This window comes from Apodemus sylvaticus, chromosome 9 (assembly GCF_947179515.1).
Source record: "Apodemus sylvaticus chromosome 9, mApoSyl1.1, whole genome shotgun sequence".
NCBI classification, from domain to species: domain Eukaryota; kingdom Metazoa; phylum Chordata; class Mammalia; order Rodentia; family Muridae; genus Apodemus; species Apodemus sylvaticus.
Window position 1 is genome coordinate 23,880,194 of NC_067480.1, and position 19,412 is coordinate 23,899,605.

The following is a 19,412-nucleotide window of genomic DNA, read 5'->3' on the forward strand; positions in this document are numbered from 1 at the left end:
GCTCACCTCACCGTGAGGTCACTGTGGTGAAGGTCAGTGAAGTCACACATCCAGGCTAAAACAAGGGGGCTTTATAGAGCATAGGTGGGGAACTGGCACTGTGTCCATACATAGACACTGAGCCCCTGGGCAGGCACTCTTGGGTGGGTTGTTGGGAACGGGAGAGAGGAGGGATGATGTGTCAGATGAGTCAGGCTGGAGTTTTCTGCAAGCAGACAGGGTTGGGTGGGGGAGGTGTCTTTGTGTGGATGGAGGCAGGGAGTTCCCAGCTTGTGCTGGGGATGAGCTGGGATTCCAGTCTAATAGTAACCAACATCCTCAATGGGAAGAGTAGAGAGATCTCTGGGGCTCAGTAGCCAGCCAGCCTACCTGATGAGCACCAGACCAGTGGGAAACCCTGTAAGAATACTAATGGTGGTCTTCTGACCTCCATATGCATGAGTACACATGTGCACACATGTGAACATACATATGCAATAAATGCCCCCTCAAAGTTAAAAAAGTTGCTTTAGAAAACACCATCCCTATAACATACACCAGTGTTTGCTTGTAGGTGACTAAGTGTTGACAAATAGGTTGTAACTTCTGGAGATTTGCTTTACCAACCCAGCATCCATTTTCAAGCTTTCTATTCCTAGATAGCTGCCTCCTCTCCCTCCCCTCTCTCTTCTCCCCACCCCCCACCCCGCCCCTGCTCCACTGCCTACTTTGTTCTATAGAGGAGGGTGAACTGGTAGGTCCCACAGAGTTGGCTTTGTCTATCTCCCAGGAAGTTTTCTGCATCTATTGTACCCCCTGGTGGTTCTGATATTCACTTGAATTGCCTGTTCTAGCATCTTGGGGGTGAATGGAAGTGGGCAGGGGGATTGGGAGGAGGCAGGATTCCGGAATGGTGTCCTAGCATGCTACCAGCTGTATGTCAGCAAGACAGTGAAAGATTAAAGATAATCAAGGCTTTGAAATCATAGTTGAGAGAAAGCTGTAATTTTAACAATTACGCACAATCTCAGCATATTGAACCTCTCAGAGCTGTGCAGAAAATTATGCCTCAAAATTCACTTTAAATAGAAAAGATTCTTTCCTCCATTAAACCATTTTCCAGACTGCAGAGAAAGAGACCCAGGTTATCATCCCCAAAGTAATTTGATGTTCTCCCATGTTTGTGACACAGATGTGTGCCTCTAGCAGGTTTGGAGGCGGGGGTTGTAAAATGAGAGAGAAAGATTGCATTTGGTCAGCTTGCGTCGTACAGTGTAGTTAGGCCGGAGCTGTCTGGCACTATGACATTCGAGCAGATTTAAAATGAAGGTATCAGCCACTTGGTACATTTTTCCAGTCAAGAGACTGGGAGCCAAAAGGCAGCCAGAGCGGCCAGAATTAGACATACAGGGAGAGGTGCGGGAGTCAGGGTAATGGAGGCTCTGGGCAGCATCACACGGGGCCAGGGGCATCGGAGAAAGTTGTCTTAAGGCCCAAACCAGTTCAGCTTTAAGAATGAAAGGGGCCCTGGTATCAGTTGTCCCACGTGAGCTGGACCAAGCCTTAACCCAATGATATGGGGAAAGGTTTGTTTTGCAAGAACTGGTGACCTTTGAGCGAATAAATGACATAGCATGACTCACATTTTAAAACATGGAGTCACTTCCCTGCCACCTGGGGTAGGGCCACAGCACAAAAGAGACCGGTTCATGGCATAAGCAAGTATTTGGTGGTTGTGTCCTGGACCTAATGCAGTGGTGTTTACCAGTCACTCTCAAGACATACTAGGAAGGTGGAACCCATGGGAAAGAGACAGCTGAGAGGGCCTCCAGGCAGTGCTCCCTGGAGCACCGCTTGGAGTGACCAGAACAGAATCTCTGCAATAGGAAGAGGAAGAGTTTGGGCGTCACAGCCGTGAGAGGGCTTGAGTGGAGGGCACTTAATCTCGGAACTTGTGTGGATCTGGGTTCGAGAGAGGACGGCTGGATCTGGGTCGGTGCCAGGGAGAGGCGAGAGCCAGGGAGAGGTGAGAAATGGAGTCAGCGGTAAAGAGCTGAGAACACCGGTGCCGCCGATTCAAGCTGCGAAACGGGGCGAGAGAACAGTGTGAGGTGGACAGTGTGGGTGAGGAGCCCTAAGACCGAGCCCTGGGCCTTCAGCTTCACAGGTAAGGGAGGGAAAAGCACCCAGGAGAGGGAGAGGATCTGTATGAGAAAAGAGACTCCACAGAGCATTGCCACCAAGAAGGGATGGGAACTATCCCTGCTCTGCGTGTGGAAGAGAGAAAGTGCTTAGCAAGAGAGGAGGAAAGCAGGGAGAGGCTGAGCACTGGAGACCCAGGCAAGAGAGCCTTTTCAGAAATAGGGCTGTGCCTCCCGACTGCAATCCAGCATGTGCTGGCTAGTTTTATGTCAACCTGACACAAGCCAGAGTCATTTGGAAAGAGGGAACTTCAATTTAGAAACTGTTCCATCAGATTAGCCTGTGGGCACGCCTGTGGTGTGTTTTCTTGATTAATGATTGATTATTAGTGTGTGAGGGCCCAGATCACTGTGAGTGGTGCCATTTCTGGGCTGGCGGTCCTGGGTGCTGTAAGAAAGAAAGCTGAGTAAGCCATGAGGAGCAAGCCCGTAAGCAGCATCCCTCCATGGTCTCTGCATCAGCTCCTGCCTCCAGGTTCCTGTCCCCCTCACTTACCTCAGAGGTGGACTGTGGTAAGGAACTATAAGCTAAAATAAACCCTTTCCTGCCCACGCTGCTTGTGGTGATGGTGTTTAGTCACAGCAATAAAAACCCTAAGACACAGCACCAAGGTGAAAGGCCCTCTAGACAGCAGCAGACTCACACTAGGCCATGAGCTATCTACTAAGATGCTGGGCCCCAGCTGCCATGATTATAGTCCTGAGTCTGGGTGGCCAAGCAGCAGGAACATATCGTCTGGGTTCTGGGCAGGAAGCCCAGAGTGTCAGCAGGTTGGCTCTTTCTGGGGACTGTGAGGTGGAGCCTGGTCTTAACTAAGCACAGCTGCAAGGATCCCCTTTCCAAGCAGGCCGTATCCTGAGGTGCTGAGGTTAGCACTTCAACGTGTGCATCTTTGGGGTCAGGGCCAGAGTTCAACACTCCACACCTGTGAGAACCATCTTACTGGATAGTCCATGGGTGTGGACTCTTCTCCCAACTGAGTTCAAGAGGTAAGAGCTAGGGATAGGGAGCATGCCAAAGGAGGGGCTTCGGGAGTCACAGGGCTGCAGCTGAGGAGGGGAGGAGGGGAGAAAGGGAGGAGGAATGAAGAGAGGAGGAAAATAAAGGAAGGATGGAAGACTGAAGGGAGAAAGGACCCAAGAAGAGTGACTCCTTAAAGTCAAGCCCAAAGAGCAAAGGTAAGCCCTCAGGGACAGAAGCATGTCTGAAGGAGGTGACAGGGAGATGGTGGCTCCCTGGTGGATGGGGTACCTGGCTGTAGGAGCAGGTAACAGTGCAAGTGCCCATCATTAAAATGTCCCCACGCTCAGTGCTTTATTCCCAAGCACAGCCAAGCATTCCAGGTACAGACCTGTGGATTCCCAGTTCCACGGGTGACTGCGTGTGTCCAGGTGTCCAGGTGTCCAGGTGTCCAGGAGAGGCAGCTTCCACCAACCGTAGGATCCAGGACTGAGGGGGAGAGGGTGCCATGGGGGATGGGAGCCAGAGGCACAGGATGCCCCAAGTCAGAGTCTTTTGTTGTCCACTGTTAATCAAAAGCACTTTGGGGCTGACACTGTATAATTTGGGCTCCTGACACTGTATAATTTGGGGTCTTCAGTTCCTTCTGAGAGGCTCCAGCAGGGCATCACCTGCAGTCACAGCTGTCAAGCCCCAGCTGTTTAATTCCAAAATTACCATGGGAACTTAAACAACATCTGCTGTTCCCTCTTGCAAGACTATCAGCCCCTCTCCCCTGCAGCTCTCGCATCCACTGGAGCTGACCCTAAAAGGCTCAGAGACACATGGGACCTAAATACAAGTAAAGTACAATCAGACAAAATATTTAATATTATTTTACAAAAAAAATGCTATGGAGTTTAATTAACTCTTACTATAAAAACTGATACATTCTAAAATTAAGAGGTATTATGCAAAATGGGATCATGTACATTTGGGTTTGTATTTTTGTCTTGGTTTTTTGTTTTAAGTAAGTAACAAGGCTGGAGTCATGGCTCAGCTGTTAAAGTTAAAAACATGTATTGCTTTTCCAAAGTACCCGAGTTCAATTCCCAGCACCAACCTCCTGCAACTCCAGCGACTAGAGACCTAACACCTCTAGCTTCCAAGGCACCCACACATAGCATATGCTCCCCCGCCACACACACATATATGTGCAATGAAAACCAATGTGCAGAGGCATTATATCTGTTGTGAGCGCTAAAAAAATAAATCTAGGTTTGACAACACAAGGAGACTGTCGTCTGATGAAGTCACCTTCAGAAGTCTTGTGAGTGGGTGTGGTTAGGTAGACTGTTGCAACCTCCACACCAAATACGACTGTTGTGTGACAGGGATTGAGAAGTGCATCTGGGTACCCTCGCCCTGTGGCTAAGAGTGTTTCCAGAGTGCAGGCTTCCCAGCATTGGTGAGCGATGGCTTGATACTGGTGAGCATAGCTTCGCATAGGAATCAGTTACTTTTCTTACTGCTTCTACCATTGTGACAAAAGACCAGACAGACAAAAGCAACTTATTGAAGAGAGGGCTTCTTTTGGCTCACAATCTGAGGTGGCAGGGAAGTGATGGAGGCAGGAGCGTGAGGCATCTGGTCACCATGCATCCGTAGCTGGGAAGCAGAAAGAATTACTATGGTCCTCAACCTCTCTCTCTCTCTCTCTCTCTCTCTCTCTCTCTCTCTCACTCTCTCACTCTCTCCCTCTCCCTCTGCTCCCTCTCTCCCCTTTATTTTTTTTAGATTATAATTATAGCATTCCCCCCTTCTCTTTCCTTCCTCAAGCCCTCCCATATACCCCCTTACTCTCTTTTAAATCTATGACCTTGTTTTTTTTTTCATTAATTGGTGGTGGTAGTAGGGTGTGTGTGTTTGTGTGTGGGTGTGTGCCTTACCTGTGTCTGAGTGTCTGTGTCTGTGTGCACACGTGTGTTTCTAGATACACAAACACAACTTGCTTACCCCGGTTTCTCTCTCTCCTTGAAGCAAGGTCTTACCATCTAGGCAAGGCTGGCCCAGAACTCACAGTGACCTGCCCTCCTCCGACTCCCGATGCCGTCTGGGACAGCAGTCCATGGGATGGTGCTGATGATATTTAGAGTAGCTCCCACCTCAGTTACACTAGCCTAGGAACTGTCAAAGACAACCCAGAATTTTTCTCTTAGGAGATTCTAGATTCTGCCAAATTGACATCCATAGTGACCATCTCGCCACGGGATGAAATGCCTTGAAGAACCAAGTGGACCATCATCTAAACAATTGAGGCATGACATTCCCAGAAGCCCCTGCTAGGCCCACCAGGCCAGCACTTCAGTGACAGAGGGGAAGTTCCCTAACTCGGATGATTGCTTGTCACAAGCAGCCACAGGAAACTACCCTCATTCTGCCACAGGGCAAAGTCACAGCAGGATGTTCAAAGCTGCCGGGCCTCCTGTCAGCACATTCCTTCCTTTCACACTTACAGGTGTGTGTGAGGCCAGATTTCCTTCCTGAACTCCCAGCTAGCTCACCATACTGCACCACTATGGAGCATGGAGGCAGAGTGGAGCATCCAGCACTCTAGCCAGCTTCCGATAAACCAGACTCTAATAGACTTGAAAAGAGTATGACCTTGGATACTGTATTTATTGTTCACAAAATTACGCACACACACACACACAGCAACATACAACTGGTTGGCTCTTGTTGGTTTCTACTTCTAAGTTTTAGTTCTTTGGGGATTTTGTACAATATGTGTTGATCATATCCACCTCCTGCCTGACTCTTCCCATGTCCACAACCCTTTTCCTACCCACTTGACATTGTTTCTCCTTTTTCCTCTGCTCCTTAAGGTCATTTGTGCTGCCCATATATTCTTGCCTTGCAGAAGGCACTGTCTCCTTGTATCCACTGTGTCTGGGTCTTACACTCTCTCCGTCCCCTTTCACAGTGATTCCTGAACCTTGGGAGGAAGGAGTATGACTTAAGTGTCCCAATTACTGTCAAGAAATCTGCAGGCTTTTATTCTGTTTACTTTGAACAGTTAAGAGTCTCTACGTCAATCATTGCCCTCGTCAAGGTTACTGTTGCCATGGTGAAACAACACCAAAGCAAGTTGGGGAGAAAGGGTTCAGATGCCTCATGCTTCTCACCATAGTCTGTCACTGAAGGAAGTCAGGACAGGACAGGACAGGAACTCAAGCAGCACCAGAACCTGGAGGCAGGAGCTGATGCAGAGGTCATGGGGAGGTGCTTCTTACTGGCTTACTCATCATGGCCCGGTCAGCATTTTTGTATACAACACAGGCCTGGCCCTCCTTAATCAATAGTTAATTAAGAAAATGCCCTACAGGCCTGCCCACAGCCTGATCTTCTAGAGGGTTTATTCAGTGTTGTTCTCATCTTTCAGATGACTCTAACTTGTGTCAAGTTGACTGAAAACTAGCCAGCACCATCACCATCTACTCCAAACAGAAGCTTCTCTGATGAAAGCTGACAGATGCACTAATCTATTGGTCCAAGCCATTGGGAGTTGGTTTTAAACCATTTCCACTTAGCAGCATAATAGCAGTAAGTTCTCTCCTAGGGCCTGTGACCTGTCTAGCCATAGGGATCTTGGCCTGAGAAATAGTGCCAGGTATGAGTTTCATCTTGTGAAGCAGGACTTAAATTCAATGAGAATCTGGTAGGTTACCCCCATGGCATTTGTGCCCCTATTGCAGACAAAGGCATGTCTTGTTAGGCCTGCAGTCACCGTAGCTCAGAGTGTTCAGAGCTGGATAAAATTGGTGATAACAATTACTTTTAAATGAACTAGAAAATACATATTTTAGAATTTTCTGAGTTTTGATGTCTAATAGGGTAAATATCAGTAGTGTGGCCCCTATAAACAGAAACCCTTGTGTGTCCTCAAAGATTGTTAAGTGTGAAGAAGAACTTGAGGCAAGGGTGTGAGAAGGTGAAACATGGCCACCTCTTCCGAGACTTGGGCTCTCCACTTCTGGGAATGAAAGACTCTTAACTCATCAGCTAGTCTATTTTCTCTACATGAGTAAGTGCAACACTTATGTCAAACTCAGTTTCTCTTTTAAATAATGACCACACACCCCTTTTGATAATTCTCCACACCAAATTACACAGCCTGCTTTCTTTGTGGAGAAGTTATGTGGCTACAGAAATACTTGTTGGAGCCTATCAAACTTGGGGCCCCAAACTTCCTAAAGCCAAACGCAAATGTGAGTGTTTCGGACACTTGCTGGACATGCCATTTGTATGACTCCACCCTTCTGTTTAGCTTCAAAGTCCTGTGTTTACTCTAAGTTTTAAACAGGAAGAAATGATTTGTGCTTCTGTCTTTGTTAAAACTAAACCACAAAGCATCTTGATATTAAAGTAGGGGAGGCAGAGGAAGAAAACTACAATCTATCTAAGAGAGATGTCCACCTTGGACTAATGTGTCCCCAGAGGCAGGAAACCTCAGGCTGCTTGTCACCGATCCTCAACGGCCCAGCCTTGGGGACAGGAAGCCTCACCCCGAAGATCCATCACTTAACTGATGTAAACTCACATGTGTTGGCAAGCTGGGCGTTACCAAAAGACTCCTCTCCCTTCTCTCTCCGCTCACACTGTTTCTCTCTGCAGGAATTTGACGGGCACATTCCCGGAGTACCCCAATGAGGAAGATGGAGGCTCAGCTCTCATCTTTTCCAACAAGACCCCAGAACAGGTAAAGAAATGTTCAAGAAGTAAAAAGTGGTCACTCCGCAGTGATCTTTCCTTAGACTTGAATGCAAAAGATCCTACAGTTGTTGCATCTCCACCATTTTCTCAGGGCTGTTCATGCCCAGGGTGAATCTCTTTTCTGATTTGTTTCACAATTGATTCATTCCTTCTCCTGTCTGGTCTTTCAAAAGACTGTGATGACACATGCTTAGAACATCATGTCTGTTCTGTTCCTGGTACCTCTCCATCTCTCCTCCCTCCCCAGCATCAGGCCACTGCCTCCAGCTGTTCACACCACCAGCTGCTCCCTCATGTCTTCCCACATCTCAGGCTGCTCTCTCCTGTCTCCCCACATCTCAGGCTGCTCCCTCCTGTCTCCCCACATCGCAGGCTGCTCCCTCCTGTCTCTCCACATCACAGGCTGCTCCCTCCTGTCTCCCCACATCTCAGGCTGCTCCCTCCTGTCTCCCCACATCTCAGGCTGCTTTCTCCTGTCTCCCCACATCTCAGGCTGCTCCCTCCTGTCTCCCCACATCGCAGGTTGCTCCCTCCTGTCTCCCCACATCACAGGCTGCTCCCTCCTGTCTCCCCACATCTCAGGCTGCTCCCTCCTGTCTCCCCACATCGCAGGCTGCTCCCTCCTGTCTCCCCACATCTCAGGCTGCTCCCTCCTGTCTCCCCACATTTCAGGCTGCTCCCTCCTGTCTCCCCACATTGCAGGCTGCTCCCTCCTGTCTCCCCATATCGCAGGCTGCTCTCTCCTGTTGCCCCTGACTCCCCCCGGAACTCAGGCTGTGCTCTCCTGTCTTCCTACATCTCAGACTGCTCTCCCTAGCTCTAAGATGATTCTCTCAGATCTATTAGTATATCCTTGGTAACTAGTAGATACAGTAGGATTTTAAAATAGATGTTTATAAATGCTTTAAGTGACATTTTATTATTTCACATAATGTATTATCTTCCTAGAAGATGCTGTAATCTCAATGTGAAATCACACTGACAGACACACAGTTGTCTACAATTACATGGATAAACCTTTACTGGGGAGGAAAGAGAAGCCTTAGTTGAACAAAGCTATGGATGGATCATTTCCCTGAAGACTCAATAAAATAGAATTATACTTTGTCCATTAGTCCCTACCCTTAATGCAATTTTGGCCAAAACCCAAATAATTTTTGTATTGACAAACATTTTTTATGGAAGAATACATGGAAATCTTTGAAAAGGCCTAGTAAAAGAATCCATAATGGTGCTGACACCACAGAACTACAGAACGAGTAGGCAGAGGACAGCAGCAACAGTGGCACATTCACTCTCTGAGAAAATGTCCAGTGCCAGTTGCTATGCAAAACACATGCAAATCAAACATGCTATGCAAAGAACATGCAAATTAATTACAGGAAGATCAGGCAACTTGGACAAACTCACAGTTAATAAACTCTGGTTCTTAAATGCAGACCACAGAGACCGACATGAGAATGTTTTCAGAAGCCAATTCAGACACAAATTAGAAGTCAGTCATCCCAATGGATTCTTTCAAAGAAAGGAGAATGGAACTGCAGGTAAAGGAACAGCCAGGCCTGTTCACTTCTTGGCAGAACTCAGTGGATCCTTGCTTACAAAAAAACTCCTTTTACATTGAATATTTACATGTAAAATATTAGGCCACAAATTGACAGAAAAAAATGCTAGAATATTTAATAATCAGAAGGGTGAGAGATAATTTTGGAAGCATGTTACCACAGGCAGATTTCATGAAGAAAAAGGGCTTGTATAATTATCTACATACAACTCAAGCAGTTAAAAAGAAACCACCATAAGTGAAGTTAAAGTCATGAAAATCTAAGGAAAATGCTTGCAGCATCTCTGATGAGCAATCCGTTCATATTTAACGAGTCCTTGGAAAATAATGAATCTTCTGAACATCTCAGTAGAAAAAAAAAACATCGAAAATACAAACAGAACTTTTGTTAAAGAAAAAATGTTTCCAGTCTAAAACAGTTAGGCTGTGTCTCTTTAGCGATACAATAAATAAAAATTTTAAGTGAGAAAACCAGCTTGGTGTACATATAGGAAAATGCCACCCCCCAACACTATGGCGGGGAGAATTCATTAGCATGGCAGTTTTTAAAGATGTCATGGACCTAGCCGACATGCAGAATTTCAGTGTGGACGTTCTTCGCCTGAGGGACACCTTTTGAAGAATTTATACTGAAGGAAATAACAAGGCAGGTTGCTGAAAGCTAGAAATGGCAGGCTCTATCACACAGGGCCAAATGGTTAAGGACCTTAGGCTGGGTGTGGACACACTCACCATAGCTGCTAAGCACTACCACGATAGGGAGGAAGGCAGCCACAGTTGTATACTCCTGATGGGGCTGTGTGGATCTGGCCAGGCTGGCGTCCTCATTACCCCTAAACCAAAGTGTGTGTGTGTGTGTGTGTGTGTGTGTGTGTGTGTGTGTGTGTGTTTAAAATAGTCTCTGTAGCCCAGGCTAGCTGCAAAGTCATTATGTGTCAAGGATAACCTTGACTGTCAGATCCTCCTGACTCTGCTCCCTAAGTACTGTGGTTACAGGCATGTACCACCACAAGCATACATGTGGTGTTAGAGATAGAACCCAGGGCCAGGGCTTCCTGCTAGCCGGACAAGCACTCTTCCAGCTGGGTGATACCCCCAGCCCTCTAGAGGGTTTTTTGTTTGTTGGTTTGTTTGTTTGTTTGTTTGTTTGGGGATCAGTGAGTAGTTGTTGTTTTGTTCTTTACGATTTATGAATCTTCAATAAATGTTTTACCTGCTTATGTATAAGTCCGCCTTGTGTGTGCCCTGAAGAGGGTGTTGGATCTTCTGGAACTGGAGTTATTGGTGTTTGTGAGCCACCATGTGGGATTCAGAGAACTGAATCCCAGTCCTCTATAAAACCAACCTGTGCTCCTAACTGCTGAGCCATCTCTTCAGCTCCACCCCAAGCTCCAGCATCCTTGTGAGAAGTTGAGGATCTGAAGCACCATGCAGTAGAATGCCTGCTCTTCAGGTCAGGTCAGAGACCTCACTCCAGCCCTAAGCCAGACTCCCCACTATGTGTCCTGTGGCCTATGGGGTCAGGAGCAGGGTTCCACTCTAACCTGACATGTCCATACCATCAGAGGCCAGCATCTTTGTCATCTCTCCAGAGCATATTCTGCCCTCCCCCAGAATATTGTATGCATGTAACACCAGCACTGTTACTTAGCAGTTCAACAGGCCCTGCCCTGAGAGACCATCACTTTAACTCTCTCTCTCTCCTCTCTCTCTCTCTCTCTCTCTCTCTCTCTCTCTCTCTCTCTGTGTGTGTGTGTGTGTGTGTGTGTGTGTGTGTGTGTGTGTGTGTTTCTGTTTTGGCCCTGCAGCTAAGTCTTCAGGAACAGGCAGGATCTTGAAAGTCAGACCAGGGCACGCAGCCAAACATGCTTCACCAGAGTTTAGAAAGCAGTGATTACAGGATTAAGAATGTTGGTGGAATGTCTCAGTTGTCCACAAGAAACATAAAAAGGAGGCGTTGACTCTAGTCAAACTAAAAACAAACCCGAGGGCGTCTGGTTAATACATTCCAATAAAGCAAAGGGGACCACAGGGAAGCTTAACGTTAAACGGCAGATGATGGACAGAGAGAAAGGACCAGCCATTCCAGACCACATTCCACCACAGGCTGTGTCTACAGCCTGAGCCTACCTGACTGGAGATGGAGATCAGGCCTTAGCTTCCTGCCTGGACCGTGTGTGAACAGATGAGAGGGCACCCATCAAGCCCCGAGTTCAATTCCCAGCACTGCCAAAGTGGGGGATGGTGGGATACTGGCATACTAAAACTAGCAGCGTGCTAAAGAGGTAAACCACCACAGTTACTTCAGAATGAGACAACATGTTGCGTTTAAGGTATGTGTGACTGCACGGCATCATGGGAAGTGACCCAAAGAAAAGAGCATGAATGCGTGGATATGGAGGCCCCAAACTTGGCGTCTCTCCCTGATACTGAAAAATAAAATCCTCTTTTGAGTTGTTGGTCGGTAAGGTTCTAAAGACACTGTCAAACGTTACAAGTCATTTCTAATGCTCTTGGTCACCTTAAGAACTTGATGGTAAGATGCTATGGTTACAGATATATGTCACAGGACATGAAGAAATCAAGATAGAACTGATTTGGATGTTTCATTCTCACTGGCCAGCTTTTATAGTGCCAGAGGTTTCTATTTATAATACTGAGAGAGAAAAGTATTAGGCAATCTCACTCGGCTCTGAGCCCCACGAACCACAGTACTGACTGGCCTGGCAAGCTATGCCTATAGGGATAGTAGTGGCAAGAATATTCTTGATGTAACCAGATACTTTCTGATAGCTCCATGAGAGAGAATTTGTACCTGATACTGTTGGTTGTGCCCTACCCGTGGCTGGTTGGGTCATAGGTCATTGGGAGAACCTATAACTATTATTCTGCTAGATAGAGTAATAAACTGCTCGATTGTGGAAGAGAGGGTGGAAAGATTTTAAGAGCCATGGGAAGTGGATGTCCACAGAGAAACAGTGTTTGGTGGACATGACAACAAATCAAAGCTCCTATGGCTGAAGATACAAGACTGATACAAGACCAGAACAAGATCAAGCCGGTGAAAACCCCAGCATGGACAAGGGAGGGACTCAGGGACTCACGTCTCTAGCTAAGGAGTAGCTTCTCCTTGGTGGCTCCTGAGGAAGGGGGAGTCAGGTTCCTTCAGTGATGTGGCCTCTGTGATGGCTACCCACTTTCCAGCCAATGGTCCTACATCCACCTATGCACGTGCAGGAAGCACCAAGTAGAGACAGTCTGTCTGTGTCTGTCTTTGTCTGTGTCTGGTGTCTGTCTGTCTCTGTTTGTCTCTCTGTTTTAAGGAGCAAGCACTTGAAGTTAGGAGGGAATAGTCATAGGGGCTAGGGGAGAAAATGGAGAGAGAGAATAGGGGATGGACTTGATCAAAAACACATTACACGCATGCATGAAATTCCCCACAAAAAATTGAAGTCAGTAAAATTGAAATATATGTACCCTTCTTTAACATAACAACGTATTTCCATCTTGGTTTGAAACCCAATGTCATGCCTAATTAAGTTCATGAGAAATGTTTCCACTAATGGTAGAAACACACAGGAACGGTCGTTCCACCACCATTATTAGATACCGTACTATATGAACTGTGCGCTCTCAGACAAGACAAAGGGTGAAGACCCAGAAATCGGAACAGGCAAGGGCCTGCCTACTGCAGATGTGTCCTATATACAGAAACACGATGAGAATGACTGAGGAACTGAATAGATGAGGGCCAAAACAGGAACCCTCATTTATTAGTGTGCATCACTGTTAGTGTGCAGAGCAGCAGATCTGTGTGTGCAAACACCAGTAGAGAAAAAATATCACAAAAGCTATTTAGGCAGCAAACCATCATCAAGATGCAATCCCTGGGATAATAATCTCAGGAATGACTGTGTGCTGAGAAGTTGCAGGCTAGACAACAGGGGCAGGGAAAGGAGGGCTCGGATAGGAATAATCAGGTCACAAACCCCCAGCTCTGCCAAACGTCATTCTAGAGATCTGACTGATCAAACAAATTCTAACAGTATATTATTATTTGTTGGAGCCTCAAAGAGGAGAGAGGGTGGGGGGTGGCCACTCTATTTTTGGTCAGAAAGCAGATAAATGATACCCAGCTCTGCCAGATATTAAAACATTTATTTATTACGAGCCTACTGGGGTGGGCAAAGACTTGAAAAGCTCTAGCTTCCATATGTATGCACACACGTGTAACATGTACACACACACACACACACACACACAGAGCAGCCCTCAGGTTGGATTGCCAGGGCACTAAGTGCGACAGAGCTGCCATGCATGTCGCTGGCCAGCTGAGGGAAGCATGGACTCTTGAAGTGTCAGTGCAACCCCTGAAAAGAATGGAGATATGGAGAGGGGTATCCGACCTCCATCCATCCTCCTCAGGGTCGGTGGCACCTTCAAGCAGGAACGCAGAGCAGGTGTGGAGCCCAACAGGACAGAGAAACAGCCCTCGTCCTGCCCGGTGCGTGTGAGGTGCTATAATGGTTTTGGTCTTTTTCCATAGGTTATTGAGGATATCATAGCCACCCAAGAGGAGGAAGAAAAATTAAAGAAGAAAAAGAAGAAGAAGGAAGAAAAGGGCAAAAAGGGCAAGAAGGAGAAGGAGAAGGAGAAGGAGAAGGAGAAAGAGAGGAAGGGCAGCCCGAAGGAGAAGGTTGTGAAGGTAACAAGGGTAGGAGACAAAATTCTCTTTTGTCCTCGCTCTGTCTTTGCTCGCCTCTCTCAGGCAGAGGCGTAAGCGCGAGTCCACAGAGGTCACGGTCGGGAGCTCCAGACTCTGTTGTATTTTATGTTGTACATCACTCAGGCACAATCTTTTCTACATTTTCTAAATATCAACCAGGACAACTGTCAGTGTGGACAACTCCATCAGTTTATATAATTTACATAATTACTCCCCAAAACAAATCGCCCCACTTGTCTCTCTTCAAGGCAAGCTGTTTGACAGGTGGAGGGGCCACTGGGAAGTGGAAAATAGCCCAGCCCTTCCTAGCCCAGATGTGCTCACTTGAACTCATCATAAGCACTGACGCGCAGCTAGGCATGGTGGGTGGTGCACGCCTTTAGTCTCAGCACTAGGGAGGCAGAAGCAGTCAGATTTCTGCCAGCCTGGTCTGTAAATTGAATTCTAGGACAGCAAGGGCCATTACACAGAGAAACCCTGTCTCAGAAAATAAATAAATTAATAACACTGAGACTGAGAGTATGCCTCAACAGCACCTTTGAAAGTCATCAATAAAGTGCAGGCAACTAGCCTTTACTCCAGGAGATAGCTGCATGTACATGCAGGAAAGCAGTGCGTGTTGTGGGGAGAGGAGAATCCCTTCTCTATGTGACAAGTCGGGCGCCATCAAATTCGAAACCATTCTGCAGTGTGAATGAGCTGACACGGGGGATTTTAAGAATGAAATGCTGGGGGAGGGCAGAGTGAAAATTGGAATGTAGAGAGAAAAAAATGCTTAAAAATCAAAATTAAAGTAAAAATGCAAGCTGCAGCCGGAAGAAGATACAAACTATCTCGTGATATATTGTACATATAATGAATTCTCACCATTTAAAGAAAGACTTTTCAGGGGATTTTGGATTTCAGACAATGAGTTTCATTGTCCTGTTTCCATACAATACCATGATGGGATACCTCCATTGGGGGATGCCTCTATTGGGTGATAGCTCCTTGCGGGGAAGGGATACCTCTATGAAGACTATCTGAATTAGTGGCTACCTGGATGGAGGAAACCTTTATGAGTGAATACCTCCATGGGGGGAGATCTCAATGAGTGGATACTTTCATGACAGATACCTTCGTGAATAAAAAATTCCAGAAATGGATACTTTTGTGAGGGGCCACTGAGACCAGAAGGCCATTTTTTTTCCAATGTGCAGTCACTTCTGCAAACATGCTGACAGAGGCAAAGTGATCTCATTTGTCTAGCTGTGGCTCTCACAGTCTTCATGCTGTCTTCAGGAATGAACACGAGAGAAATGAGCCTGTTGTACATAGTATACCATTGCAAGTTGTGGGACCTTGGACCAGAACAAAACATGATCAGACTGAGGGCTGCTAGGAAGATCTTTGGGCCCCTGCACAGTACAATCAGTTCTAATAGTCCTTGGTTGATGGTGTCACCCAGCAGTGACTAGCCACAATCTTCTCTCTAGTCTCTTGGCCCAAGGAGGAGTTCCACCTTGAACAGTTGGGCCCCAGCCATTGGATGGCTATCAACATTCACGGTTACTCGGTTAAACCTTCCTGGACTCCGTCATGGTCACATCCAAAGGCTTGTTTCCTTGGTGATTGTAAGTTGGCAACAAAGAGGAACATCACATAAACCATCAGATAAGACCAACGGGAGGCAGAAAAGAGACAGCTAAGATTGTAACAGAGACAGTTTGGTGGCTTCTTAAAAGCTGTGTCTCTCCTCAAAAACTGAAAAAGGCTCTGGGCCAGAGAGGTGACTCTGTGGTTAAGAGCAGTTGTTGCTCCTGCAGAAGACCTGGGTTTAGTGCCCAGCACCCACATGATGTCTCACAACCATTCATAGCTCTGGTGTTAAAGGATCCAGTTCTCTCTTCGGACTTCTACAAACACCAGGCACACACATGGTACACATATACACATGCTGGCAAAGCACAAATATGCATAAAATAAATAATAAAATGCATCCAAAATGGTTTTCAAACTGGAGAAGGTAGTGCCCCTGGGGGCACCAGGTCTCCTCCTCTCCTGGGTCAGTGTCCTGAGATAGGAAAAAAGCATTTACTGCGAAGCATCTTCCCTTCTCTGGATCTAAGATCTAGAGCCAGATGCCATCTCAGAATGAGAATAATTATGGCTAGTGTCCTGGGTGGCACTGTATGTCAGCTTGACATGAGTTATCAAGCAATCAGAGGAAATAGCCACAGCTGAGAACCAGCTGGTTCAAGGCAGCATGTTCTCAATTAGTGACCAGTGGGGGAGGGCCCAGCCCATTGTGGGCGGTGCTATCGCTGGGCATCTGGGTTCTATAAGAAAACAGGCTGAGCAAGCCAGGGAAGCAAGCCAGTAAGCAGCACCCTCCATGGCCTCTGCATCAGCTCCTGCCTCCAGGTTCCCACCCTGCTTGAGTTCCTGTCCTGCTTCCTCCAATGATGGATTGTGATCTGGAAATGTAAGTCAGATAAACCCTTTCCTCCACAACTTGCTTTTTTGTCATGGGTGTTTTGTTTTGTTTTTGTAGTAATAGAAACCCTAAGACAGCTAGAAACTGTATTTTAAGATAAAAGTATGCCAAGATCACCTGACAGCATAGTAACTTGAATATATATTCAATATTTATACATACATATATAATAAATACATACTATAAAATTCTATATTATAGTGTGCATATTATATTTTGGTATTATTTATATATTATATTTATATTATATATGTAATTTTATGTAAAATATTTATATGGAATGCACATGTATAAAATAGCTCAGTGTGTCAGAGCTATTTTTGACCTTGCACTTGAGGGTCACACTCCATCGCCATCAGAGACTTGGATTTATTCTTGCCAGTCAGGATTTGAGGAGGCTTTTATTACCCATACAAAATCAGCAACTGAGCTGATAGAATCTGAAATGCAATACCTAAAAATATGAAGCCGTGACCCAGATCTGTCTCAGTTTTCTTTGATGATTGTACATTTAACCTTTGTCACAAGGATGCCCCTGGTTTTTGCAATGAGGAGACAACAGTCCTGGTTGCCCTCAAGTGGTGGCAGGGTATGGAGTATGTAGCTGGGGGTGGGGGAGGGGCGTGCAAATGAAGTTTAGTCACACCAGCCAACAAAGTAAGTGACGCACTGCATCTATTCGGCTGGTAGATCCTGGAACTCCTTAGCACTGAGGTGTGGTGGACAGGTAGCACACATGCAGGCAAGCAACAGAGGACAATGATCAGTTCCTTCTGTGAAGAACAATGAGGGTGGCCTTCTTCCTTCGAGTTTTAGATCTTGCACAGTACTGTGGAGGATGTCATCATTTGTGGAATTCATTAAGTGAGGTAGCTCTGCTGTGAGGCAGCACAAGGATCTGAAGGGTGATGTGAATGCCTTCAGAGGAGCCAGCAATCTGTCATTGGTAGACAGCGTGTACACCAAACAGGTTCTGAGTGACCTTTGAACAGCTCTGAAGAAACGCAAGGGCTCACACTCCTCACCCAGAAGCACCCAGCCTGTTGGGCAGCAAGAACATGCTTGCTAAGTCATCAGTGATAGCATAAGAACAGGGCCATGCAAAGTGCACGGGACAAGAAGTGAGACCTCCCTGACCTGGAGTGGACGAGGCTAAGAACTCCGATCCATGAGCCAACTCCTTCATCTATCTCCTCTAAGGAGAGAATGTGTGTGTGTGTGTGTGTGTGTGTGTCTGTATGTTTGTATGTATGTGTGTATGTGTGTGTGTATTTGTGTGTATGTGTGTATGTGTATGTGCACATGTGTATATGTGTGTATGTGTGTGTGTCTATGTGTATGTGTGTGTATGTGTGTATATGTGTGTGCATGTGTGTGTGTGTCTGTGTGTCTGTGTGTGTATGTGTATCTATCTGTATGTGTGCATGTGTATGTGTGTATCTGTATTTATGTGTGTCTATGTGTGTGTCTGTGTATGTGTGTCTGTGTATGTGTGTGTATGTCTGTGTATGTCTGTGTCTATGTGTGTAAAACTAAGACCCAGGTTCTCACCTCTCACCGACTTGGCCTTTGCCTTCCCAGCTCAATGCTGAGCGAGCTGTGTGCACCACACTGGTTTTTTTCCCACAAGAGCCCGGGCTGGACTTTCCTCTATTCAGCACGATCTCCAGCCACTTGGCTGAGCTGAGAGCAGCAGGGTCATTGCCAGAAAGTCTCCATATGACCCTATCCAAGGAAGATTGGGGCAAATAAATGCCCTTAGGCTTAAGATGGCAGATTCAAACTTCCTGGAGGAAAGTCCTACAATACCCATTCAAAGAAGTGATGTACAGAATGCTTCGAACAGCAGCCAAAGGAGATACTCGACAAAGCTGGAGATTCTTTATCAAAGAGAGAAATGCATTTTGAGGGGGAGGCAGAACCTTCAGGCTGCACTTTCTCCTCCAATAAGAAGGCAGCTCACGTAACTGTTAATTATGCCATTGCTGCATGGAAAGCCAGACCCTGTTATGTCATGGGAATGTCTCATGTTCTCTCTCTAAAATCACCAGGATTAGATGTTTCCCAAAACAGTCTCACAATGGTTTCTGCCCTTGGGAACTTGAACTTTGTTGTAGAAACAAAAGCAGGCCTCCAGTTTTTCTTTTCTGTTCTTCCCTCAAACACCTGTTGCATGCGGAGCTGCGCCCTGGTTTCAGACAGAGCAGGGAGCATGTGTGAGATGGTATCCTTGCCACGAGGGCGCCTCAGCCCAGAGCAGCAACTGAGAGCACGCTGATAGCATACACATAGTGTGTGCAGAGAAACAGATCCTCTCAGAGGGAACAGCAGCCCTGCTGCGCTCCTATACCTGCTCCAGTCAAAGTGATGGGCGCGGGGCAACCACCTCTGCTGCCCTGCCCCGGGTCAAGTCCGAGGTCTGGGCAGCACTCAGCTCTGGGGCCTTCCGAGGCTCTTCCTTTTGGCTTAACTGTTGTTTGTTTGCTTGTTTGTTTGTTCTCTCTCCCTCCCTGCTTGTCTGTGTGGCTCTCTCACTTTCCTCGCCTGCGCTCTCCTACACACACCTGTACGCCTGTGCCCATTGCTTCTTACTAACATGGATGACTTGTCGCTCTTCAGAGCCCCTGCCTCTGCAGCTCAGAGTTCCCACCCGCATGCATTTCTCTCTCCTGTTATGGATGGCTCTGCAGCACCACTGTGCACCTTCCCAGGAACCCTCTTCTCCTCCTCCTCCTCCTCCTGCTCCTCCCCTC

General features: G+C 46.8%; 1 protein-coding gene across 1 annotated transcript in view; it reads left to right on the forward strand.

Moving 5' to 3' along the window:
- Iqca1 (IQ motif containing with AAA domain 1) overlaps positions 1–19,412 on the forward strand; it is a 124,394-nt gene that overhangs the window by 51,151 nt on the left and 53,831 nt on the right. Inside the window, exons 8-9 of the mRNA XM_052193405.1 lie at positions 7,795–7,879; positions 14,004–14,162. Coding sequence (XP_052049365.1) covers positions 7,795–7,879; positions 14,004–14,162 — 244 coding nt within the window. The remainder of the gene's footprint in view (positions 1–7,794; positions 7,880–14,003; positions 14,163–19,412) is intronic.